This window comes from Ovis canadensis, chromosome 15 (assembly GCF_042477335.2).
Source record: "Ovis canadensis isolate MfBH-ARS-UI-01 breed Bighorn chromosome 15, ARS-UI_OviCan_v2, whole genome shotgun sequence".
Taxonomy (NCBI): domain Eukaryota; kingdom Metazoa; phylum Chordata; class Mammalia; order Artiodactyla; family Bovidae; genus Ovis; species Ovis canadensis.
In genome coordinates, this window is record NC_091259.1 from 82992181 (window position 1) to 83015536 (window position 23356).

General features: G+C 57.5%; 3 protein-coding genes across 57 annotated transcripts in view; 1 reads left to right on the forward strand and 2 right to left on the reverse strand.

Moving 5' to 3' along the window:
• Positions 1-254: 254 nt before the first annotated feature.
• PEX16 (peroxisomal biogenesis factor 16) lies at positions 255-11532 on the reverse strand. Its single transcript, XM_069555602.1, has 13 exons — positions 11083-11532; positions 10940-11002; positions 5978-6919; positions 5727-5762; positions 4841-4917; positions 4399-4532; positions 4159-4259; positions 3145-3225; positions 2867-2995; positions 2705-2777; positions 2459-2578; positions 861-925; positions 255-413 (listed from the first exon to the last, which is right to left on the reverse strand). Exons 3-13 carry the CDS (start codon positions 6087-6089, stop codon positions 355-357), a joined length of 987 nt encoding a protein of 328 aa, XP_069411703.1. The 5' UTR covers positions 6090-6919; positions 10940-11002; positions 11083-11532; the 3' UTR covers positions 255-354.
• Positions 11533-11536: 4 nt separating this feature from the next.
• Positions 11537-17727, forward strand: LARGE2 (LARGE xylosyl- and glucuronyltransferase 2). 6 transcript variants are annotated; one of them, XM_069555547.1, is made up of 15 exons: positions 11537-12113; positions 12208-12363; positions 12451-12566; positions 12899-12981; positions 13159-13282; positions 13490-13661; positions 13788-13892; positions 14365-14477; positions 14547-14672; positions 14764-14919; positions 15061-15221; positions 15637-15915; positions 16149-16298; positions 16400-16595; positions 17029-17727. In XM_069555547.1, exons 2-15 carry the CDS (start codon positions 12270-12272, stop codon positions 17236-17238), a joined length of 2085 nt encoding a protein of 694 aa, XP_069411648.1. In that variant the 5' UTR covers positions 11537-12113; positions 12208-12269; the 3' UTR covers positions 17239-17727. The 6 variants fall into 6 exon arrangements, 4 of the variants coding, with proteins under 4 accessions (XP_069411648.1, XP_069411644.1, XP_069411647.1 ...); XM_069555543.1 differs by having other exon boundaries at positions 12023-12113; positions 12208-12566; XM_069555546.1 differs by having other exon boundaries at positions 12023-12113; positions 14365-14672.
• The window catches only part of PHF21A (PHD finger protein 21A), a 193872-nt gene continuing 188183 nt past the window's right edge, over positions 17668-23356 (reverse strand). For all 50 annotated transcript variants that reach the window (XM_069555566.1, XM_069555564.1, XM_069555591.1 and 47 more), the window contains one exon: positions 17668-22559. In XM_069555566.1, the coding sequence (XP_069411667.1) occupies positions 22293-22559 (267 nt within the window). In that variant the 3' untranslated portion in view covers positions 17668-22292. The remainder of the gene's footprint in view (positions 22560-23356) is intronic.

Here is a 23356-nt window from a genome sequence, read left to right on the forward strand (position 1 = left end):
AGAGAAGCAGCATCTGCTATCGCAGCTTCCCGTGAGGTGGGGTCCAGCTTTCTAGGCTGCAGAAGCCCGTGGCCCGGTCCTAGTAGGGCACCCCGGCCAGTGATGAGGTGCGGCGTGTGCTTCCTTCCCCTCAGGATGCGGAGTCGAGAGGGAATTAAGGGCGCTCTAGTGGAGACCAGGGCTGTGTGCGGAGCCCAGCCAGAGTGCAGGAGCCGGGCGCCCCGGGTCGGGGGCATGGAGCAGTCACAGGCGTGGACGCTGCCAGAGCCAGTTTTATTAGGGCAAAGGGGCCCAGGGGCTTGAAGAGCTGAGGCATCCCCTGCCTCTCCCCACACCCCACTTGCGGAATGTCCATCAGCCCCAACTGTAGAAATAGATTTTCTGCCAGTTGGGCAAGTAGTCCATGAGTGGCCCTGCAACGACAGAGAGAGGAGCAAGTTCAGGACTGAGGGCCAGACTCCAATCCAGCTCTGCCCAGGGCCCTCCTGAGGCCCCCGCCCGCCTGGTCAGAGCCCCCGCCCTCCCACCTTCCCCGAGAGCATCAGAGCCATCTCTGGCTATGTTTACAGACAAAGAGTTTCAAGCTCACAGAAATCACACAGCTGTCCCGCTGTCCCTGTGGGTAGCCCTGGCCCAGGGCCTCTCTGCTGAGGGTGCCTCTCCAAATGGCCAGCAGGTGTCATTCCTCCGTACAGTCCCCAGCCAGTGAAGCTGGTCTCATGTCATTGAAGGAGCTGTCACCCTCCCAACCTGACCTCTGCGCTCCCTCTCCCAACTGTGCCAAGAGTCAGATTACAAGGAGGTACAGGGAGCCGGGCCACACAAAAGCTCCGTGATGGTAATTATCACCCCACGCTTACTTGTGATCAGACCAATGCCTGGGACGTGGTCTGCCAGGAGCTGGAGTAGAAAGAGGATCTTGGCCCTGCAACAAAGGAGTAGCCTAAGTAGGGGGCCTGGGTTCCTGCAAACCCAGGCGTGTAAAACCTCTGCTAACCACCTGACTAAAGGCAGTGCATCCCAGAAGCCAGAAGGTCACCACATGCATCAAGGACATCCTAGGAGACAGAAGGCTCTGGTCCAGCCGTCCCCAGCCACACACCTGGGAGGGTCACACCTCAGCCCACAGCTGGGAGGCAGCCCAGAGCCAGAGACTATATTGTCTGACAATAAGAAGGGGGAAGGAAACTTCTCTCTCCCCAGACTATATCCCAGAGGTCCTCGGCACCCTGCCCCTGTCCTCTGGGGGACAGGCTCTGGGCCCTCCTCAGTCTGGGCCACTGCTCTAAGGGTGCTGGGCTGGTCAGGTTGGCAGGAAGACAGGCCAGACTGGAGGCCTGTAGCCTGGGAAGCCACCTTTGCAATTAGGTAATCCTCAATTCAGACCAATATTGGGGCTACAATGCTTCCTCTGTAGAGTGCAAGCCATCTGTGGGCAGAGGTCACGATCCACCAAAGTCTCCAGAGCATTTTCTCTGGAGTGTAGAAAAGGATTTGGCTTTGGAACCTTGTGAGCTTTCAAACTGATCTGAAAATAGAAACTTATTTTCATGAGGTGGTTATTAAATCTGACCTAAGCTTACTTTCTACCAACTCAGAAAATGAACAGAAGTAATATGTACAGAATGTTAAGTACGATTCCAACGATCACTCCAGCCTTTAACAATCACTCCAGCCTTTAACGATCACTCCAGCCTTTAAGCAGTGTTCTTGTTACGACCTGGACAGAGTGGGTTCCGGGAGCCTCCAGCCTGTCTCACAGCCCCAGTCACAGTATAGGGACCCCTCCTCAAATCTCGGTCTGACCTCAGGTGACCTCTTTGGGAGACTTGGCGCCGAGTCACCCCTGACTCACGCCCAGCAGGCCTCTCTGTGGCTAGGAGCTCTGGACCCTCTCAGGGTATGGAGGAAGGGCTGGGTGAGGCAGGAACGGGCCAGGAGAGAGCATGGGTGTCGGAACTGGCTGGCTGGGTGGCTTCATTTCAGCTGCCCAACCTCTTTGAACTTCAGTGTCTCCTGTGAGCAGTGGGAAATAACCCAACTGTTTAGGAAAGTGGGCGAGCAAGCTTAGGATGGGGAAAGTTCACGCCCACGGTCCCTGGGGCCTTGCCCCCGCCTGCCAACAGCAGCTTAAGCAGCACACTGGGCAGATGGCCCCAAGAAATCAGGAGTGAGCACACCCAGGGTAGCACACGGCACGTGTTCCGTGAACCCAGATCGGGGAAGGAGGGAGGGAAGGCAGGCGTGAGCAAGCCTGGGGAGCCAGCCCACTTCCCCTGCCCTGCCCCGCGGAGAGGGTGCTCTGCCAAGCCAGAGGCCAGTCCTTACTCGGAGAAGCGGTCGTAGAAGGGGGAGCGCAGCAGGTAGTAGAGCAGCAGGACGGTCCGGCGCCTAAGCCCACTTCCCCTGCCCTGCCCCGCAGAGAGGGTGCTCTGCCAAGCCAGAGGCCAGTCCTTACTCGGAGAAGCGGTCGTAGAAGGGGGAGCGCAGCAGGTAGTAGAGCAGCAGGACGGTCCGGCGCCGCAGCTCCAGCCGCTCCCGCCGGGTCAGGCCCTTCCTGTCGCTCAGGAGGCTCAGGCTGGGGGAGGGGACAAGGTTCGGGCCAGCGACAGCAGAGGCAGGGACCCTGCCTGCCCACGTGAGGCCAGGCCTGCAGCACAAAGCCGGACGGAGGGAATGGGGCCCCCAGGCAGGCCCAGCTCACCTGGTCACATCCACGACACCGGACAGGAGCCAGGGTGTCCACGACCGCTGACCCCAGAGGCCCAGGCTGAGCACTGCCGGCCACAGCGTTAAGGATGTCTCCGGCACACGGCCCGCCCTGCCTGCCCCCGTCTATCGCAACCCCGGCCTGGGCTAAGGATACAGTGCAGCAGAGGCCGGGCGATATGCAAAGACTCGGCGATGGTCTCCTGCAGCCCCAGTGGGGTGGGGGCGACGCCCAGCTCCTCCTGCTGCTGCGGGGCCCCCCAGTGCCTGGAGTGCAGGGACGGAGCTAGAACACAAGGTAAGAGGTAAGAGGTAGGTAAGAGGCTGGGCCCGAGGGCTGGGGCGGGGGCGGGCAGGCACTGACGAAAGCCAGGCCCTCAGGCCCACGCTGACCTAAGCACCGAGCTGTCTCATCCAGCAACCTCCCACACTTACTGTTCTGGAGGGTTCGCACCACCCGGTTTGACCGCTTCCCCACATATGACTGCTCCTGGCTACCAGCGCTGTGGTCACCATCTAGCAGCAACAGATAAAAGGTCATACTGTCAGAGGGACACGTGCAGAGCCTACAAGCGAATGCAGGTGCAGTGAACGCTCATGGGCTATGGGGAGAATGGATAAACCTGTACGAAGACAGCAGCTGAGTCAAAGACACCACAGCAGAGGCTGTGCCTGGGACCTGTCCATAGCAGGGAGCATTCTGCAGCCCTCCCCAACCTGGGGAAAGGCCAGTATCACCTGTGCAGATATACCAGCCAAGAACTAAGGCCTCCCAGGCACTGGAACAAGGCAGGGGGGCCGGTGGTCCATGGGAACCACAGCCAGAGGGGCTATATCTGGACTTCCCTGGTGGCCCAGCGGTTAAGACTCCATGCTTCCACTGCAGGGGGCGAGGGTTCCACCCGCAGTCAGTGAACTAAGATCCCAAAGGCCGTGTGGCGTGGCCAATAAACAAAAAATTTTAAGAAGGAGGGGAAGGGTGTATCTTCTGAGAGCTTTGCTTTCAACATGACCATGAAAACAGAAGTGAAGACCTGCCCCCAACTCAAAGTCAAGGGGGTAAGACCAGAGGCCAGCAGCTGATGGGCCCAAAGCCCTGAAGGGGCGCATCTGCTGGGTACCCTGCCTCATGAGGCTGTGCTCTTGATACAGAGCCAGCCCAAAGACAAGGCTGGCAAGACCCCTGCTTCCTCCTGATGCTCTGTCCCCTCTTCCCGCAGCCCATAACAATGGAGACTGAGGACTCCAACGTCAGAAGCTCTGAGTTTAAGCTCTGATCTGGCCTCTGACTTCATCATTCTTTCTCTTCTGTAAAATACCAGTATAAGACGATGAGGACAAAATGAGTTGATGGGGAGAGGTGTGCTCCACGGTGACAGTACGTAGGTCAGCTCTCATTTACCAATCAGCCCCGTGCCCCATTCCACTCCAGAGTGGGTAGGCACTTACCCCGGGACCGTGCCTGGGTCTCCCTGTCCAGCGGAACGATGGGGGGTGAGGTCTGGAGGCCAGTCTTGAACCAGATCAGCAGGAACATCCGAAGTACAGCCCTGGGTTGGGAGTACGGCAGGGCTGGGGAAGGGGGAGGTGGCTAGCTGGCAGGGGTCCAGGCTGCTCTACTGAACACCATCGGTACAGCTGGTCTCAGTGACCCCCACCCCAGGCCGGCCCTCCACAGTCCCGACATACTTGGCCAGCTGGATGAGGGCGATGACGAGCCAACGTCCTACTTCACCCCACACCTTGGTGGCCCCCATCTCCATGAACACCTCCACACACTCCAGCACGCTCAGCCATGTCAGCAGCTTCTGCTGGGACAGGGACTGCAAGAACCCCAGGCCAAGAGGTCAGGAGGTCCCCCTGGTTTCAGCTCCTCCCCCAGGGGACACCTCCCCTTCCCAAGATTAAGTGCTTAAGCCTGAGATCTCCTGCTGGGACAGGCGACTCTACCCTGTGAAACCCAGTCTTTTCACCTGATAAGGGGACACTGATGCCTGGACTTGTCGCCCAACAGCTACAGGCACAGGTGGATGCAGCCATGTCTCGTACTCCAGGAGACCATAATGCGTGCCCCAAACACGGGCTGGTGGTTACTATTTTGTTCCTGAGCCCTCTGCTTCACAATTCTTACCACGGGTAATTTTTTCCGAAGTTCCTTCCGTAGGATTCCGTCATTGAGCAGCACAAGCAGGTTAGAGGCAGAGTACACTGAGGGGCAGAGAGTGGCCTTGAGAGGCTGGCTCTGCAGCCTCCACCCCCTCCCCCTCTCCCTAGAGCAGCAGGGATCACCTATCCCCTGCTGTGCTCAGCCATCCCCACAATATGTGGAAACAACAGGTCCTGCCACCCACTTCCTCAGAGCTCTCCACTCCCCTCAACGACCTTTGTGTGAGCAGCTAGAACAAGAAAGGATGGTTTGATCTCTATGACATACCAGCTACTGTCCTGCTGAATAGCACTGGTTATCCAGCAGCCCAGAACCGCCCATCATGCTCCGAAGAGACATGGGAGGTGCAGTCACCTCCTGGTCTTTGCTCTCTCTGCAGCCTGTCCTTGAAATTCTCTTCCATCCCTACCTTTTAGAACCCAGCTCATCCTTTCAGGATCTGTCTCTCCTGTACTGACTGGGTAAACACCACTGAAGCAGTGGGCATTCTGGAATTTGGGAGATTGGGACATGAATTCTGGTTGAGGCCTTCGGTGGCTGTTCCTTAACCTCACTTAAACTTCTGTTCCCTTAACTGGACAAGGAGGACAATAACAGTACCCACTTCACATGACTGTAGGGAAGATTAACGGAGCAAAGGCAGAAGGGACGCTTGGCTCAGCCTCCTGACCAGTCAAGGTCCCCAGACATATCTCTCAACTATGGCGGGGGAGGGGGCATACGCGACGGCCTAGGACAGTGGACGCTGGACCCCTGTCTGATTCAATCACAGAACTGGATGATCTAACGGGAAATCTAGGAAGCCCTCCCCCACCCTCTCGCCCCCCACCCACCCCAGAGCCCGGCTCACCCAGCTCTGACAGCTCGTGCGAATCGGCGAAACGACCTGGGGAGAAGGCACAGAAGGAGGCGCCGGTGAGAGTCTGCCTCTCCCTGCTGCTTCGGGTCCCTGGACATTCCCTCCCTATGCCCTAACGGGAACCTGGAAGGAACTCCTCAAGCACAGCGATCACTACCCAGGCTCCGCAGGGAAGGGAGGGGGAGGCAGGTGGGGTCAGAGGTCAGAGATCCGAAGGGATGGGTCAAAGGTCAGGGTGGCACCTGCCAGCAGGTAACTGAGGCCGCGCACTGCCGTCTCCAGCTGGGCCGTGGCGGCCGGGTGACGAGTCACGTACTCCTGGTAGCGGAGGCCCACCAGCCGCAGCTTCTCCATCCTGCCCTCGGGACCGACAGACCCACGGACCGACAGCGATACTGGCTACGGGGCCCTGCTTCCTGCGCCCTCCTTCCTGCTTCCGGCGCTGGGCCCGCCTCTCTGCTGCTTAACTTCCGCGGGCCAGAAGGACGGCGACGCGAAGGGCAGTTGAGGCACCCTTCACCCCATTTCTTAAATCACCTCCCACCAGGGTAGCGTTAAGTAACCGCGGGCCTAATCCCGCCCTTCCTAACTCCTTCAGGTCATTGGTTCACACGCTCTCCGCCCCCGACCCCGGCGGCCCCACCGGCTCTTCCGCCTTCCGGGTTTGCTGCCTTGCACCTGCGCAATTAGAGCTCCGGGAAAAAGCTCCCGCGGCAGCCTGAGCAGTTAATTCTGGAGTAGGGATCAAGAGCCTTCCCAATAGAATGCCGAGAGGCTCGAACGGGAGGACTGGCTTTTAAAGGGCTTGGGAGGCAGCGCCCACAGAGGAGCCTTCTCCATCAGACTTGGGCGGGTGGGGAGCGCGGGAACAGCCTAAGGACAATCGGACTGTGTGCAGGCGCGCGTTTGGCCCCTTGCCTCGTCGCCTGACTTCTCCCAGAGGTAGTGCTGGGGAAACTGAGGCAGCGAGAAGTCCAGCCTTCCCACGCAGTCAAGATCCCCCTGGCCAGCATCGTTAGTGCCCCGGCTCCCACAAGGAGCATGTCCTCCCTCCCGCCGCCCTCCCGCCAAATCGCGCACCTGAACTCCCATCTTCACGGAGAAAAGCCTGGCCTGGCTTCTGCTCTCCGCTCGGGGTGACCTTAACGAGGATTTTCCCTTCTCTGGGCCTCTGGTTTCCCCATCTGTAAAATGGTTAGAGGGCAGACGGGCTCTTTGAACTCGGGATCAATTTCACAGCGCTTTTTGGCCCTCCGGTGCAACTTCCAGCTCTCAGCTGCTTCCCAAGAAATGAGAACTTCTCCAGGGAATCTCTTCCCAAACAGGGTAGCCTCCCTGGAAGGAAGTGGCGGCGGGAGAGGAGCGGCCAGAGGTGGAGGGAACGGATGCGCGGAAGAGACGGCCGCCGATTGGCTGTGGGCAAAGGGGCGGGGCAAGGCTGGGGCCCACGGGGCTGCGCTGTTGGGGACCAGGGCAGGAGGTTTATGGTACTCTGAGAATAGTACAGAATGGGAAAGACTAGAGATCTCTTCAAGGAAATTAGAGATACCAAGGGAACATTTCATGCAAAGATGGGCTCGATAAAGGACAGAAATGGTATGGAGCTAACAGAAGCAGAAGATATTAAGAAGAGGTGGCAAGAATACACAGAACTGTACAAAAAAGATCTTCACGACCCGGATAATCACGATGGTGTGATCACTCACCTAGAGCCAGACATCCTGGAATGTAAAGTCAAGTGGGCCTTAGAAAGCATCACTACGAACAAAGCTAGTAGAGGTGATGGAATTCCAGTTGAGCTCTTTCAAATCCTGAAAGATGATGCTGTGAAAGTGCTACACTCAATATGCCAGCAAATTTGGAAAACTCAGCAGTGGCCACAGGACTGGAAAAGGTCAGTCTTCATTCCAAGAAAGAAAAGGTAATGCCAAAGAATGCTCCAACTACCGCACAGTTGCACTCATCTCACATGCTCGTAAAGTAATGCTCAAAATTCTCCAAGCCAGGCTTCAGCAATACGTGAACTGTGAACTTCCTGATGTTCAAGCTGGTTTTAGAAAAGGCAGAGGAACCAGAGATCAAATTGCCAGCATCTGGTGGATTATGAAAAAGCAAGAGAATTCAAAAAAAACATCTCTTTCTGCTTTATTGACTATGCCAAAGCCTGTGATTGTGTGGATCACAATAAACTGTGGAAAATTCTGACAGAGATGGGAATACCAGACCACCTAACCTGCCTCTTGAGAAATGTGTATGAAGCAACAGTTAGAACTGGACATGGAACAACAGACTGGTTCCAAATAGGAAAAGGAGTATGTCAAGGCTGTATATTGTCAACGTGCTTATTTGACTTATATGCAGAGTACATCATGAGAAAGGCTGGACTAGAACAAACACAAGCTGGAATCAAGATTGCTGGGAGAAGTATCAATCACCTCAGATATGCAGATGACACCACCCTTATGGCAGAGAGTGAAGAGGAACTAAAAAGCCTCTTGATGAAAGTGAAAGAGGAGAGTGAAAAGTTGACTTAAAGCTCAACATTCAGAAAACGAAGATCATGGCATCTGGTCCCATCACTTCATGGGAAATAGATGGGGAAACAGTGGAAACAGTGTCAGATTTTATTTTGGGGGGCTCCAAAATCACTGCAGATGGTGACTGCAGCCATGAAATTAAAAGACGCTTACTCCTTGGAAGAAAAGTTATGACCAACCTAGATAGCATATTCAAAAGCAGAGACATTACTTTGCAAACTAAGGTCCATCTAGTCAAGGCTATGGTTTTTCCAGTAGTCGTGTATGGATGTGAGAGTTGGACTGTGAAGAAAGCTGAGCGTTGAAGAACTGATGCTTTTGAACTGTGGTGTTGGAGAAGACTCTTGAGAGTCCCTTGGACTGCAAGGAGATCCAACCAGTCCATTCTGAAGGAGATCAGCCCTGGGATTTCTTTGGAAGGACTGATGCTAAACCTGAAACTGCAGTACTTTGGCCACCTCATGGGAAGAGTTTACTCATTGGAAAAGACTCTGATGCTGGGAGGGATTGGGGGCAGGAAGAGAAGGGGATGACAGAGGATGAGATGTCTGGATGGCATCACTGACTCGATGGACGTGAATCTAAGTGAACTCCGGGAGTTGGTGATGGACAGGGAGGCCTGGCGTGCTGCGATTCATGGGGTCGCAAAGAGTCAGACACGACTGAGCGACTGAACTGAACTGAACTGAGAATAGTACAGTATTTTACTTAATCCTCTCCACCAGATATTATCTCCACAAGAGCAAAGGATCCGCTTAAGAACACCTCATCAAGATTGGAATCCTGGTCTAGTCTGACCACAGAATCAGGCATTGTAACACACCTCACCAAGAAACCACAACCCATCTTTGAGCTGCCTCCCTAAGTCTCCCCCCAGCTTAGTTTCCTTCTTTTTCAGACGGGGAATCTAACTTCCCGCTCTGCCCCTGCCAGGGAATGAAGACTCAGGGAGATGTGTCCAGGGCCTCAAGAGTGGCAAACCTCCTGGGGAACAGAGAGGTGGCCATGGGTATCATCTACATTATTTTTCACCACCTCCTGGGTGCCAGGCTCACTCATACTTAACTCCTCCTAGTAACTTGGCCAGATTGGTATGAATTCCATTTCACAGATGGGGAACAAGAGGCCCAAGGAGGAGAATGGACTTGTCTTAGGTCACACAGCATGGCACTGGTCAAAGAGACCACAGTGAGGGTCTCCTGTGACAGGGTCCTCTCTTCTTCTGCTCACAGCTCAGCCAGAGCAGTGACTGTTGAGGCCGCTTGGTCATGAATCAAGTTAGCAACTGGGATTAAGACTAGGGCTCAGGGCATTTGGCTGGGGCTCTTCCTTCCTTCCTTCCTACATCCCCTGCCATCTTAAAGAACTTGTTTGCCAAACCACATCATTAGTACTCTCGCCCCTGTATCTGAGGCTAGAGACGCAGAGTGAGGAAGGGGAAGTGTGGAAGGCAGAGTGAGAGAGTGAGGAAGGGGGCTGTGCAGGGTTTCTTTGGCATTCCCAGGGCTGGTGGTTCCAGTGCTTCTGGGGAGGGAGAGGGGCATGGGAGACAGAGGATCGCGCCTGCCACCCCCACCCTTGGACAGACTGTAAGGGACACTGGGGCTGGAGGCTGTTTCTCTTCCCTCCCTCAGGCCAGGGAAGGGATCAGGAGCTCAGCCAGGTTGGCAGCAGCACAGGGGCCTGAATTTCCTCTCCAGATCTTGTGCCTCATTAGGTCCCAGAGACAAAGAGGGTCGTGTGTACGGAAGGCACCCAGGGCAGCCCCGCCCTCCTGGGCCCCTGCCTGAATTTGGTCACCTGGGCTGGGCTTTGAAGGGCCTTTGGGCAAGTTGGACCTGATCCTGTCTCCTTCACTCTGGCCCGAACCACAGGGGAAGACAGCTAGACCAGTCCAACAGGTATACCGAGGTGGACACCGAGGCCCAGAGAAGGGGCCTGGGTGGTCTAAGGTCACGTAGAAAAGTCCTGGTAGAGCTAGGTCAAACGAGGCCTCTGGCCTAGAAGACCAGCATCCTTCACACGCCCATGCCTACCTCCCTTTCCCCGCTCCACACCCCAGAAGAACTTCTTGGAGGCCCAGCAAGGATCTCAGCACCTCAATATCCCCCTGAATGATAGTGAGGGGTAGGGCCAGTACCGTGAGTGACTACCGACATTCTGCAGACCCAGCTCCCTGCACAGACTCCCCGATCAGGCCCTCACAGGGTACCCTATCCACTCCCCCGCAGTCTCTGCTGAGGGGACTGGGGAGGGATTCACTCACACTCATCCCAGCTCTAGGCTAAAAATGAGGCTCAGGGGACTGAGGTTCGAAGCTCCAGACACATCAGCAGACTCTACCTCCCTTCATCGCTCAATTCCCAGATGTATGAGGAGCCGCATCAGTCTCCATAGTAACCACTGCCCCTGGCCTCCAAAGGCCCAAAGCCAGCCCTTCTTTGCAGACCCCCATTTCCCAGAGAAAGGCATCCTGGCCTCACAGAGGGGGGAACTTGAGGCGAGGGGGGGTGGTCTCAGGCTGGGCTGCTCTGCCACGACTTCTTCCCGGGCTGCGGCCTCTCAGACCCTCACTTGTTACAGCTGGAAGTTGGGCTGAAGGACACTGCCCGGAACCCTCCCTTTCCAGGTCACACTGCGGCCCATCCGTGTTCAGCACATACTCACAGGCCCTGGTTGGGTGCTAGAGGCCCAGTCCGATGAGCAGCTACCTTGTAGGGGAGACACAAACTATAAACAAGTCAGTGAGGTTTCCTTTCGAGAAAAACTAGGAAAACAACAAACCAAGGAATGTGGAAGGAGAGGCCTACCTTGTGAGAATCTGATAGAATCCAGGAGGAGGAACCTCAAGGGCAGGTGCTGGGACAGGAAGCCCTTAGGGAGGAGCGGTGCTCTGCAGGGTAGGGCCTCAGGAGGGTGTTCTAACTGGTCACTTCAGCTCTGCGTGGAGAACCCCGCCGGTGTCACAGGACTGACATGGTTGATCGCTGTGAGGCAGGGGAACCTCAGCACAGGGCCTAGGGCAGAGGACAGGCATTCCAGCTCCATCAACTGTGATGGGTTGTTGGCGGCCCGGAGCGCCCCCCAATCCCTCCAGGGCAGGAGAAGACAGAGATCCAGGCTGGGGGGTGAGGGCCTGGCACAACGACGGTCTAGGCAAGGGCTGGGGATTCTCGGCGCTGCTCAGGAGGCCCCTGGCCAGCTCCTGGGCGGGAGGGGACCTTCACAAGGCGGGTTTCTGCCACCAGGCCACCTGCACTGAGTGGGGGTGGAGCAGACCCAGAGGAAAGCTGGGACTCCAGGTGCTCCGCGGCTCCTGGGCGGGTCTTGGCCGCCGGCCCCGCCTCCACCCCCAGAGCAGGTGTCCGGACCCCCCCTCCACCAACCCCCACCCCGCCAGGCCCTTCCTTCCATCCCAGTCCCCTTTCCCTTATTCTGGCTATTCCTTTGATCCTGGGCCTGGGGACCCTGCCCCTCCCGCAGGGGAAGGTTCACGGGGCAGGGAAGAGGGGGATGGGCTCAAAGCAGGTAGTTTTGGACTGGTCCTTCACGGGTGGCTGCCCCCGAGCACTCCGGCCACCCCGAGGGTTCCCGCATTTCCTTCCCCGGTGTAGGGGCTCCTGGTAGCGGGGGCAGGGCAGCCCTCCCCTCCTCCTCCCCTTGGTGGGGGGGTCTCCCCGCCCCTTCGGACTCAGCCAAGCGGAGGTGAAACCTGAACCCAGGTTGGGGGCGGGGCTGGCTCCTGCTCGGACGGGGCTGGCCTACCCTCTACCTCCCGTTTCCCTGCACCCCAGCCAGCTTCTGAGAGAGTAAGGTTGGGGACCCTACGCCCCTGGAGCAGGTGAGGTGGCGACTCAACGGCGGGAGAGAAGACCGGGTGGCCGTCGGGCCCCGCCGCCCAGGGCTGACCTCTCCTCTCCCTCCCTGGTCCACAGGGCCCGCGATGGAGCCCACAGCCCGGGGTCGCGCCCCACCGTGAGGACCCCTGCCCGCAGTCATGCTACTCCGAGGGCGCCCCCGGGCGCTGGGGGCCGCAGCGTTGCTGCTGCTGCTGCTGATCGGCTTCTTCCTGTTCGGCGGGGACCCGGACTGTGAGCTCGGCAGCGAGCGGGAGGCGAGGCGGGGCGGGGGTGACCCGGGATCCATACCCGGCTCGCCAACGCCACGTGTACCTCCAGACGGGCGGCCGCGGTCACGGGGGACCGCTGCCTTCGATGTAGACCCGCCGGCAGACCCCGGGGGCCACAACAGCTCGGACTGCCTCCCGCCGCCGCCGCCGCCGCCCAAGTGCGAGGTAGGTAGGTGCGCACGGCCCCTGGCGGCGGGAATGCCAGGGTCCCCCCGCTCCCCCAAGCAGGGACCTGGACACCTGTGGGAATCCCAACACCTGGTGTCGGCTCTGACACTGACCAGCCAGCCGGGGGCGCCTCGGGTTCACACCTGCCCTTCTCCTGGCCCTGGCCTCCCTGTTTGGGAAATGAGGGGGGTGTACCCCGGCTCCGTGGAGCCCCCTCCACACTCCGGCCTAGCTCCGATGCCAGGTGGGGCTCCACTGCCCTAGGCCGGGTCAACCCAACCCCAGGTCCTTCCCGTCTGGAGCCCGCTTACCTGCTGTCTCTTCCCCAGCTCTTGCAGGTGGCCATCGTCTGTGCGGGACATAACTCCAGCAGAGATGTCATCACCCTGGTGAAGTCCCTGCTGTTCTACAGGTAGAGCCAGGAGTGTCCCTTTCCTCCCTGGAAGGAGGCTGTAAGAATACCCTGAGCTGGGCAGGGAGAAGCTCGTGATAGCAATCAGTGCTTCCACTTCTGAGCCCCTCAGGGCGGGGCTCTCCCTTGTAGTTCCTTCTGGGGCCCATCAGCTTTCCTCCCTTGTCCTTCCTGAAGGAAAAATCCACTGCACCTTCACCTGGTGACCGATGCTGTGGCCAGGAACATCCTGGAGACGCTCTTTCACACGTGGATGGTGCCTGCTGTCCAGATCAGCTTCTACGACGCTGACGAGCTCAAGGCAGGAGCCCCAGCCTTTCTGCCCCCTCGTTCCTCCCAGGGTTGTGGGTATCAGTGGGAGGGCAGGCTAGAGCTGCATGGGACCCCCAGTCCCATCACATCTACTGAAGCGCCAATCCTTCACCCTCCTGGGCACATCACCCCGAGTATGTCCCGACACTGGTAAGCCCTTCTCTTGTGGGCTCATGCCCTGTGCTTCCACCCACAGCCCCAGGTCTCCTGGATCCCCAACAAGCACTACTCTGGCCTCTATGGGCTAATGAAGCTAGTGCTGCCCAGTGCCCTGCCCCCCGACCTGGCCCGTGTCATTGTCCTGGACACAGATGTCACCTTTGCCTCCAACATTGCAGAACTCTGGGCACTCTTTGCTCACTTTTCTGGTGAGAGGTCTGGAACCCCACCCCAGTCAGCCCCCTTCCCTGGCCCATCCAGGCCTCCCTGTGGCCTAGCCCTGAGCTGAGGTCCAGTGGCAGCCTCAGACAGCTCTCTCGTGCCCTCCCTCCCAGACAAGCAAGCAATTGGTCTCGTGGAGAACCAGAGCGATTGGTACCTCGGCAACCTCTGGAAGAACCACAGGCCCTGGCCTGCCTTGGGCCGGGGATTTAACACAGGTGGGGACAGTGTTGGGGGTGGTGCAGGAGGGCAGCCACTGGTCCTTGGGCCCCTGGGGCTGGTTAGAGCATAGAATGCATGGGAGGCCCCCAATAACTGTTCTGTAGAAAGAACACTGGGAGAAGAGCCAGAAATCACAGTTCCAACCTGGGATGATGATGCTGGATGACTTTGGCCAAGTCACTTGATTCCGCTGAGCCTGTTTTCTCATCCATTAAATGGGGGTGATCTTCCCAGCCCTGGGACCAGTGAATCTGAGAAGATGGTTGTGGGGGTGCTTTGTAAACTGTGCTTTGCCTCCCCTTCACCCCGAAGAGGGTTAGTTGTGGACCCAGCGAGTCCACCTCATGTCTGAGCAGTCAGAAAATATTAACACGGCACAAAAACAAGCATTCAGAAGACACCTTCAGGAGCCTCGGCCCCAGGAGCTGGTCATCCCAGGTGGGCATGACGGCCTCTCCCCCCGAGCAGGCGTGATACTCCTACGGCTGGACCGGCTTCGGCAGGCTGGCTGGGAGCAGATGTGGAAGCTGACGGCCAAGCGGGAGCTCCTCACCCTGCCTGCTACCTCACTGGCCGACCAGGTCTGGGGGCGCTGGAGGGCGGTGGGGGCGGGCTCTGGGCCGAGGTGTGACGCGACGGTCTCTGCCCAGGACATCTTCAACGCCATCATCAAGGAGCACCCGTGGCTGGTGCAGCCCCTGCCCTGCATGTGGAACGTGCAGCTGTCAGACCACACACTGGCTGAGCGCTGCTACTCGGAGGCGTCTGACCTGAAGGTAAGCCGGGCGGGGGCGCTGAGCGGTGGCGATGGGCTCCCGTCCCCTCTCGCCACCCCCCGGCCCCTTTCCATGCCCTCCCTGATCCCAGGTGATCCACTGGAACTCACCAAAGAAGCTTCACGTGAAGAACAAGCACGTGGAATCCTTCCGCAACCTCTACCTGACCTTCCTGGAGTACAATGGCAACCTGCTGCGGAGAGAGCTCTTTGGGTGCCCCTGCCCGCCCCCTCCTGGGGCCGAGCAGGTGAGAGGGAGCCACCTTCCCTTCCCTCCCCTCGGGGAGGCTCTGCCCCACCCACCCCCTGCTCCCGTGGGACCTGGCCTTGTCCAGGGCTTGTCCGCCTGCCCCACCCAGCCCGCCTTCCTCTCCCTGACGACCTCCCAGCTGCAGCAGGCCCTGGCACAACTGGAGGAGCAGGACGCCTGCTTGGAGTTCCGGCAGCAGCAGCTCGCCGTGCACCGCGTGCATATCACCTTCCTGCCCCACAAGCCGCCACCCCCCCAGCCCCATGACGTCACCCTGGTGGCCCAGCTCTCCATGGAGCGGTGAGGAGCCGAGGGCAGCCACAGGGGGCACGGTGCGCGGTCTGGGAGTTTCAAGAGGAGGGTTCCACTTGGTGGAAGGGAGAGCTCTTACTGCCTGATGCTTGAGGAGTTCCAGGAGCTGGAGACACTGGAGAGACAGTAGAAGGAGCTCAGGCTGTGGGGATCACCCAGATGTCGGGAAACTGCCCTCTGTAGCTGTGGAACCATGAGCAAGGCTTAGTATCTCTGGCCCTCAGTTTTCTCATCTGTCAAATGAGAAAGTACCCACCTTGTGGGGTAGCTGTGAAGATGAAATAAGAACAGTTCAAAAAGTGCTTGGAAGGGGCTCAGCAAGCCACTGGAGGGGGCTGTCCGTGGCCGCAAGCACGGGAGGCAGCTCGGTCCTCCCCTGGGCTGACCAATCCCCTTACCCCAGGCTGCAGATGCTGGAAGCCCTGTGCAGGCACTGGCCGGGCCCCATGAGCCTGGCCTTGTACCTGACAGACGCAGAGGCCCAGCAGTTCCTGCGTTTTGTGGAGACCTCGGCGGTGCTCTCTGCCCGGCAGGACGTGGCCTACCACGTGGTGTACCGGGAAGGCTCCCTCTACCCCATCAACCAGCTCCGCAACGTGGCCCTGGCCCAGGCCCTCACGCCCTATGTCTTCCTCAGCGACATCGACTTCCTGCCCGCCTACTCCCTCTACAGCTACCTCAGGTGGGCCGGGCTGAGGGAGAGCCATGGCACGTGGGTGGGTGTGGACAGGGTTGGGGGCACCCATGGGCCCTGGCAGGGGCGGCTCTGCTCCTTCCTGAACCCCAGTCCGCGCTTCAGGGTGCGCTGGCCCCAGAAGCTGGGTCCTACATCTAACAAAAAGAGAACCCCTGGGCCCAGCGCTGGAGGCAGAGCCCCGTCCGGTTCTCTCCGGTTCACGGGTGCTCCCTCCTCAGGGCCTCCATCGAGCAGCTGGAGCTGGGCGGCAAGCGGAAGGCGGCCCTGGTGGTGCCTGCGTTCGAGACCCTGCACTACCGCTTCAGCTTCCCCAGTTCTAAAGCCGAACTGCTGACCTTGCTGGACGCTGGCTCTCTCTATACTTTCAGGTGGGAGAGGCCACTGGCCTGCCCCTCCCTCCCAGCACTGCGGTTCCCCACCGACCCCCATCAGCCTCCAACTGGCTCCCCGTCCTACGCTGCCCCCACAGGTACCACGAGTGGCCCCAGGGCCATGCACCCACAGACTATGCCCGTTGGCGGGAGGCTCAGGCCCCGTACCGTGTGCAGTGGGCAGCTGACTATGAGCCCTACGTGGTGGTGCCGCGTGACTGTCCCCGCTACGATCCCCGCTTCGTGGGCTTTGGCTGGAACAAGGTGGCCCACATCATAGAGCTGGATGCACAGGTAAGGGGCACCCTGCTGTCTCCAGCCTTGCTCTGAGAATACCTCTAGGCCCAGAGAGGGCTGCCCCGTTCCCGGGTGGCTCAGGGGTAAAGAAACCCACCTGCCAATGCAGGAGACACAGGCTCGATCCCTGAGTTGGGAAGATTCCCCGAGACCTGGAGAGGGCAGCCCACTCCAGTGTTCTTGCCTGGGAAATCCTATGGACAGAAGAGCCCAGCGGGCTCATCTGTGGGTTCACAAAGAGTCAGACGTGACTTAGCGACTAAACAGCAGGCCCAAGGGGCTCACTAAACAGTGGCACACTATACCATGAAGGGCCCTCTGCAGAACTCAAGTCTCTGACTTTGGATGAATCTGCTCTCCCTGCCCCAGAGCTGCCACCCTCCCCCAGCCTACACAGTGACTGTCCCCCTGCTCTCCCCCGCGCCCCCAGGAATACGAGCTCCTGGTGCTGCCTGAGGCCTTCACCATCCACCTGCCGCACGCCCCAAGCCTTGACATCATCCGCTTCCGCTCCAACCCCACCTATCGTGACTGCGTCCAGGCCCTCAAGGACGACTTCCACCAGGACTTGTCCCGCCACTATGGGGCTGCTGCCCTCAAATACCTCACTGCCCTGCAGCAGCCCCAGGGCCCCGTCTGACCTCGCAGCTGCCCGCTGGTCTCCGTGGCTCTCACACACACTCCCTGCCGACCTCAGGAGCAACCCTGCCGCCACCCCGCCCTCCTGCTATTTAAATTATTTAAGGTCTCTGGGGAGGGGCTGTGGGGGGGGCATCTGTGGGGAGGCCTGGGGCCTCCGTCTGCTGCTGCTATTCAGGTGGGTCTAGCGTTCCTCGGCCCCAGCTGGTCTGGGGCTAGTTCCTACATCCTCTCAACCGTAACATCCCTTTTTCGTTAAGTTTTAACAGTTCCTTTTCTCGTTCCTCTTGGTTTGGGGCGTGAGGCAGTCAGTAAGCCTGGGGAGGCGCTGGATCTGGCGGGAGCCCAGCAACGGGGCCCCCCCTGGAGGCTGGGGCTGGAGTCTGTGTGTCCTGTCCACCCTCCCCTGCCGCAAACCCAACACCATGAGTCTGAGAGACTTTATTTGGCTTTATTTAGTAAAATGTTAAAATAAATAAATACAAATTGATCAGCTGCTCTGTATCCCCCCCACCCCCTCAAAACAAAACTCAAACAAACAAAAACAAAAACTTTGAAGCACAAAACTCCAAATACAAGTTCTACCAAGACTGAAATCACAAAGGGCTTGGACAAGAGACAGGTTGGGAGCTGGCTGGCACTTTTCTGCTCAGAGCTCACTGACCTCCGGCGGTCCTGCCTGACTGCAGCTTACCCTGGGCTGAGGACCCAGCAACCCCGGAGAGAGGGGCAGGGGTCAGAGGCTGCTGTGGGGCTGGTGGAGTCCTCAGGGGACAACAGCCTTTGCGAGCGGAGAATGCAGAGAAGTTGTGAGCCCTGCTCTTCAGGAGCTATTTTCAGGAGCTCCACTGGGGCTCTCTAAACAGGGAAACTCTCAGCTTCTTCCCCTGTACTCTGGTGGGAGGGTCACCCTTTGCCTCCTGGAAAGGAGCTGACACTGGGGACGGCTCTAAATCGGAGAAAGTGGGTCTCCTGTTTCCTGCCAAGGGTGCCCAGCTGAGAGGTGGGGGTGAGGTCCACGGTCTTCCTTTCTACATAGAGCAAGGTCACCTCCATCCAACAAAAGCCACCGAATCTGGAGAACCCAGGGACTGGAAGACGTACCCGGGCCCCCATTCTTCCTCCTACCAAAAAGCTTTCTTCTCCTGGGGTAAAAGTCTCCTAAATTAAGCCCTTTGGATAAATGAGAAAGACTAAGCCCTAAAAGGGAATGTAGAGAGGAAACTGCTATGAGTGTGCTGTGTGGGTCTTCGTGGTTCGGGATGAGAGCCCAAGAAGGCTCTGCTGGCCCCAGGAGTAGGTGGCAGAGATGGCTAGAGAGGCGACTCCACACGCAGAGACTGCCATGAGCTGGAAATGTGGCCGCCCTCACAGGAGAGGCGTGGGGCGAGGAGCTGCGGCCCACTCACACGCCCTGTTGAGCCTGAGCCAAGAAGCCACAGGGACACAGCAGGCCTGCAGGGACACTGGGCGCTGGGTGCGAGCCAGAGGCCGCCATGGCCAGGGTACAGGCCCCACAGGCCAAGGCCCGTGAGGGGCTGTCTTGAGGGGGGCCTCCCTGTCAGGCATGACCGACAGGCTTGCCCCAAAAGGGCCCAGTAAGGAAGGAAGCAAGCAGAACTCTGGATGAGCTCAGCAGAGGTGAGACAAGACCCAGCAGGCTCTCGAAGAAAAAGGGAGCTGCAGGCCGCACTGGCAAGAAGACGAGCAGGGAAGATGACAGCAACATGACCTCACTGCCTCCAGGGCACGTCACCTTGGCCCGGGACTGACAAGAGGCCCCTTGATCCAGCCCAAGCCGGCAGCTGGATCAGTCCCAGCCCCGACCAGTCACACCCCTGCCCTCAGAAGTTGTCAGTAGAGGGAAAGCAGCGGAGAGGAAGAGGGAGGTGGGGCAGTCATGAAGGTATGTCTCAGGTGGTCACAGGGACCCTCGGGTCTGGAGGGACAGGGAGGCTCTTCTCTTGGCAGACCATGAGGAGGAGGACACTGGTGACCAGGGCCTTTTCTCTGCAGTGAGGGGTGTCTGGGAATTTGAATCCAGAATGCAGGTTTGGGGGCAGGGCTGCAGTTGTTCACTCCGTCATCCTAGATGACTAGCGCAACAGCTTACATCTTAACTTGAGAAGAATCCGTACCCCCAACCCTCGGCAAGGTCAGAGTGTGACTGCTCACAGCAGCCTGCAAAACCCTGGTCAGTTAGTTCCTAGCCCGGCCACCCACCCCTGAGAATCCGCGGTGGCTCCTTCCTGAGCAAAAGCCTCTTCTTTCAAGAAGACAGGTATTAAGCGGCCACCTCCTGTTTCTGGGCCCAGACAAGTCTGATGGGAGGGCTCCAAGACAGGGCACACAGCCCACCTCTGGGCTCTGAAGCTCCGCCAACCATTCCTCCAACTAGTCCAGGCATCTCCCAAAGCTCCCTGACTAGACATAGCACCTTGGTTTTTGCATGAGCAACGGGAGCGCCTTTCTTTCCCACTCAGGCAACCTTGCAGCCAGGCCCTGACTCTCAAGAGGCCGGTGCAGCCCCCTTGTCATCCCCTCTTCTAACAAACATCCCAGGAAGAGGAACGGAAACTGTTGGTAGAGAAGAGACACGTTTTTACATGAAAAGGACTGCTCTGTGGCAGTCGCCTTCAGGGTCCATCTCTGTCTCTCTGGGCCTCACTAGGTGAGGGAGGGACGAATGGTCCCTTTCTGCCCCCTCCTAGACTCTGGCCCTTACTGGACACCGGGAAGGCTTGGGGGAGATGCTCTGGGAGTGTCCAGGCAGAGTCTCTGTTTCTCTCCTGGGGCCAGATGTGTGCCATGGGCAAAGGTCTCCAGCAGGAGGACACACGTGACAAAAATTATTTTCCCCACAAGGCAAAAATGATAGAAATGGTCCAAGCCTTTCAGAACCCTGGTTTTCTCAAGAAGGCGACAGGCCAAGCAAAGGCAAGCACAACGTTCTAGCCAAAGGTCACCCAGGAAGCTTGTGGGTGGGCAAAGTGGGGTAAGACTCCCATCTCCAGTGACCGGAGCCAGCAGGCAGAGAAAGCAGCTGGCGATGCAGCTCTCTCTTCAAAGGTGTGACGATACGAAGGCCGCCCAGGGATTCCCTCATCTCAGAGACACCCTGTCCCCTCAAGACATCTCACTCTCTCGTCCTCTCTAAGCACCAAGGGCTGATGCAGCCAGCCTGCTCCCTGCACCTGTCAAAGCCGGGGTGTGTGGGCACCAAAGGGCTTCACTGGCCATTTCCTTCAAAGCTGTCCCCCAGGCACTAGAAATGCTGGTGGCTGAAAGACCAAGAGCAGCACCAAAGGAAGGGATCTTATTTAGGCACCAGCCTTTTGCTCCAGCAAAACCCGAGGAGACAAGAAGCAGGGCCCTGACACCATCCGTGCTCCAAGTGGGCTCCAGAAACAGGAGCCCCGCTCCCTGCACCCAGCAGGGAGGACAGTCTTTTCCAAGGAGGGGAGGATGGTGGGAGAGCTCAGCCCCTGCCTATCAGGGCTGCAGCCATCTGGAGGACAGAAATCACGGAGACTAGCCCACCAGTCTTGAGACACAAACACAGCAAAATGTCATCATGATCAGCAGGTTCTGTGCTAAAAAATTATAACTACACAGCATTTTCTCCAGTTCTGACACCTTTTTAATAGAAATCACTGTTTTTAGGAAACAAATAGCACTTTTGTAATTTTTTTTTTTACAATGTTTCTTACCTTGATCTTAATTTAAGTAACACTAGGAAGACCTCAATATCTTTTATTTTCCTTTTTAATTAAAAAAAAAAAAAGTTGTTGTTGTTGTTTTTTTCCCCAGATACAAAGATTTTTGCCCTTGCATAAAAAAACAGTGCCCCGAACGATGACACAAGGACTCACACAGACTCACTGGACCTCACTGACACTATGATTCCTATTCTACCATGCAAGGTCTCGACTACCCTTAATTGGACTGTCAGCCTGAAAAACAGCTTTTCTATTCCTTATTTTAGTTTTTGTTACCAAAAATGTAAAATAAACAACAAAATAAAACTTTTTTTTTTAAAGAAAAGAGGAACAAAAACAAAAATTTAAAAAAAAAAAGAGAGAAAAGAAACATCTCCATTCGATTCACACACACCTGGGTCGCGTGCTGCTTCACTCAGGATCTTCTCTTCTTATAAATATAGAAAAGGGATGGAGCTTGTTTTCAAGTAAAATCACTGATCCACCGTTTTTCCTTCCTCGACACACACACACACCCTTCTTCCCTGCCCCGGGCAAGGGCCACCTGAGGCCTGGTTCTGCTTGTTCTTGGAGAGGGAAGGTAACCGGCTCACCCATGGGGATGGCACCAATTTGCCAAAGCAGGGAAGGAACCTGGGGAGTACGGGGGCGCCCAAGGTTGGGAGCAGGGTGCTCGGGAGAAGAACCGGGCGGCTGGTTCTTGGTGTCCGTCTCTCCGGGCACGGTGCCCTCTCCAGACACTATGAAATACTGCTTATTCGGTACACTGTTCCCACCCCGGCTCCCTCCCCTCCCCTCCCCCACCCCTCCTCTGGGCACTGGGGTTGGTGAAATCTCCCTTTCCTCTTTTTGGTTTTATAGTAGTGAGAGTTTAGAAACAGAAAGCCCACGCACTCTTTGGACTTGTCTCTCCACCCAGACAGACGGCTCGGCAAACAAGGGTCTGAAACCTGCTCTCCCTCCGCCCGGCCCTGCTTCCCCACCCCGACCAAACAAAAACAAACCCATCGTGGCTGTGGAGGCTGCTGCAGGCACACACTGGTGTATAATAGAGAGAGTAAATATATTATTTCACTTGGCATGGTGCTGGCAAAGAACCTCCAGCTGGCACTATTTCATGTAACATGGTCCAATCTTTGCATGTACACACAGAATAAGAAGGATCAATTGGCAAACTCTGGTGCCACCTGGCACAAGCATCTTCTCTCTCTCTGGAACCAAAGAACCAAAAGAATTCTGTACTTTCCAGAAGAACTCCGGCTCGGCTCTGCTAGAGTCTTCAGTGTTTTGCTCTCCTTGCCGCCGGGATCTCGTGGCTTATCCTAGCGGGGCTCTGTTATTTAGTCTCTTCCCCCGGGTTACAGTTCACTGTGCAGCTCTGGGAGGAGGAGGAGGGCGGGGAGGGGGCCGGCGTGGAGGTGCTGGCGTTGGCAGGGGGCGTGCAGTCCGGGCCGTTGGAGAGGGCCCCCACAGTGGCCTCAGAGTCTACAGGTTTGGAGAGGTCGATGCCATGGATGAGGCGGATCAGCTGTTTCACCTTCTCCAGGGAGCTGTGCATCTCCTTCTGCCGGGCCAGGATGGTGTTCTTCATTTCCATGCATTTCTGCAGCCAATGAGAAGGGCAGCGGCACTGAGCCTCCGGCTGTCCTGACAGGCCCAGCAGCCCTCTCCCTGTGGGCTAGGGTGCAGCCCTACACCTCGCTTTGCTCCACCTCGAGCGGGCAAGTGGGCGCTGCTACCCAAGGGAAGGAGGAGACCCGAGAAGCGAGAGAGAGGGAGCGAGTGAGTGGTTTCAAAGCCCACTACTTGACACTAGGACTTACAGCCAAACATGAATCACCGCTATAATACTGTAAAATGAAAGGCATTTTAAAAAAAAGGGCTCTCACAGCTGAGCCGAAGCTGCTTTGAGCAGGCCTGGGTACACTTCTACCTTGCTGATATGCTCTGGACTGGGCTGAGCTTTCCAGGATAGACACAAGCCAGTGGTATCCGGATTCAGTTTAAGGGCCTACTGAAGACCACTGGGACAGTAGGAGTTCAGAGGCAGGGCCCTAAGGCGGGATATTCACTGATATTTAGGAGAGTCAGAGACTCCAGCCAAGAGAAGGCCTTCTGCTCGGTCATGGACAGGTAGCTGTTTGCTGTGTTGTGTGAGGGCAGGAGGAGAAGGGGACGACAGAAGATGAGATGGCTGGATGGCATCACCGACTCAGTGGACATGAGTTTGGGTAGACTCCGGTAGTTGGTGATGGACAGGGAGGCCTGGCGTGCTGTCGTTCATGGGGTCAGAAAGAGTTGGACACGACTGAGTGACTGAACTGAGCTGAGCTGAACTGAACTGATGAGGCCTCCCACACCTGCTGGCTTCTGTCTGGCTTCCCTAGGCAGGGAAAGCGA

What these genes read in the sequence shown, in the direction of transcription:
- LARGE2 (XM_069555542.1), top strand. Translation starts at nt 12,270, where the DNA reads ATGCTACTCCGAGGGCGCCCCCGGGCGCTGGGGGCCGCAGCGTTGCTG. An exon ending in GCCCAGCTCTCCATGGAGCG is followed by an intron (nt 15,222 to 15,636) that starts GTGAGGAGCCGA and finishes CCCTTACCCCAG; the next exon opens with GCTGCAGATGCTGGAAGCCC. An exon ending in GGCTCTCTCTATACTTTCAG is followed by an intron (nt 16,299 to 16,399) that starts GTGGGAGAGGCC and finishes CTGCCCCCACAG; the next exon opens with GTACCACGAGTGGCCCCAGG.
- PEX16 (XM_069555602.1), bottom strand. Translation starts at nt 6,089, where the DNA reads ATGGAGAAGCTGCGGCTGGTGGGCCTCCGCTACCAGGAGTACGTGACT. An exon ending in TTCGGAAAAAATTACCCGTG is followed by an intron (nt 4,533 to 4,840) that starts GTAAGAATTGTG and finishes GGGTTCTTGCAG; the next exon opens with TCCCTGTCCCAGCAGAAGCT. An exon ending in TTCTACGACCGCTTCTCCGA is followed by an intron (nt 926 to 2,458) that starts GTAAGGACTGGC and finishes CCTTTGTTGCAG; the next exon opens with GGCCAAGATCCTCTTTCTAC.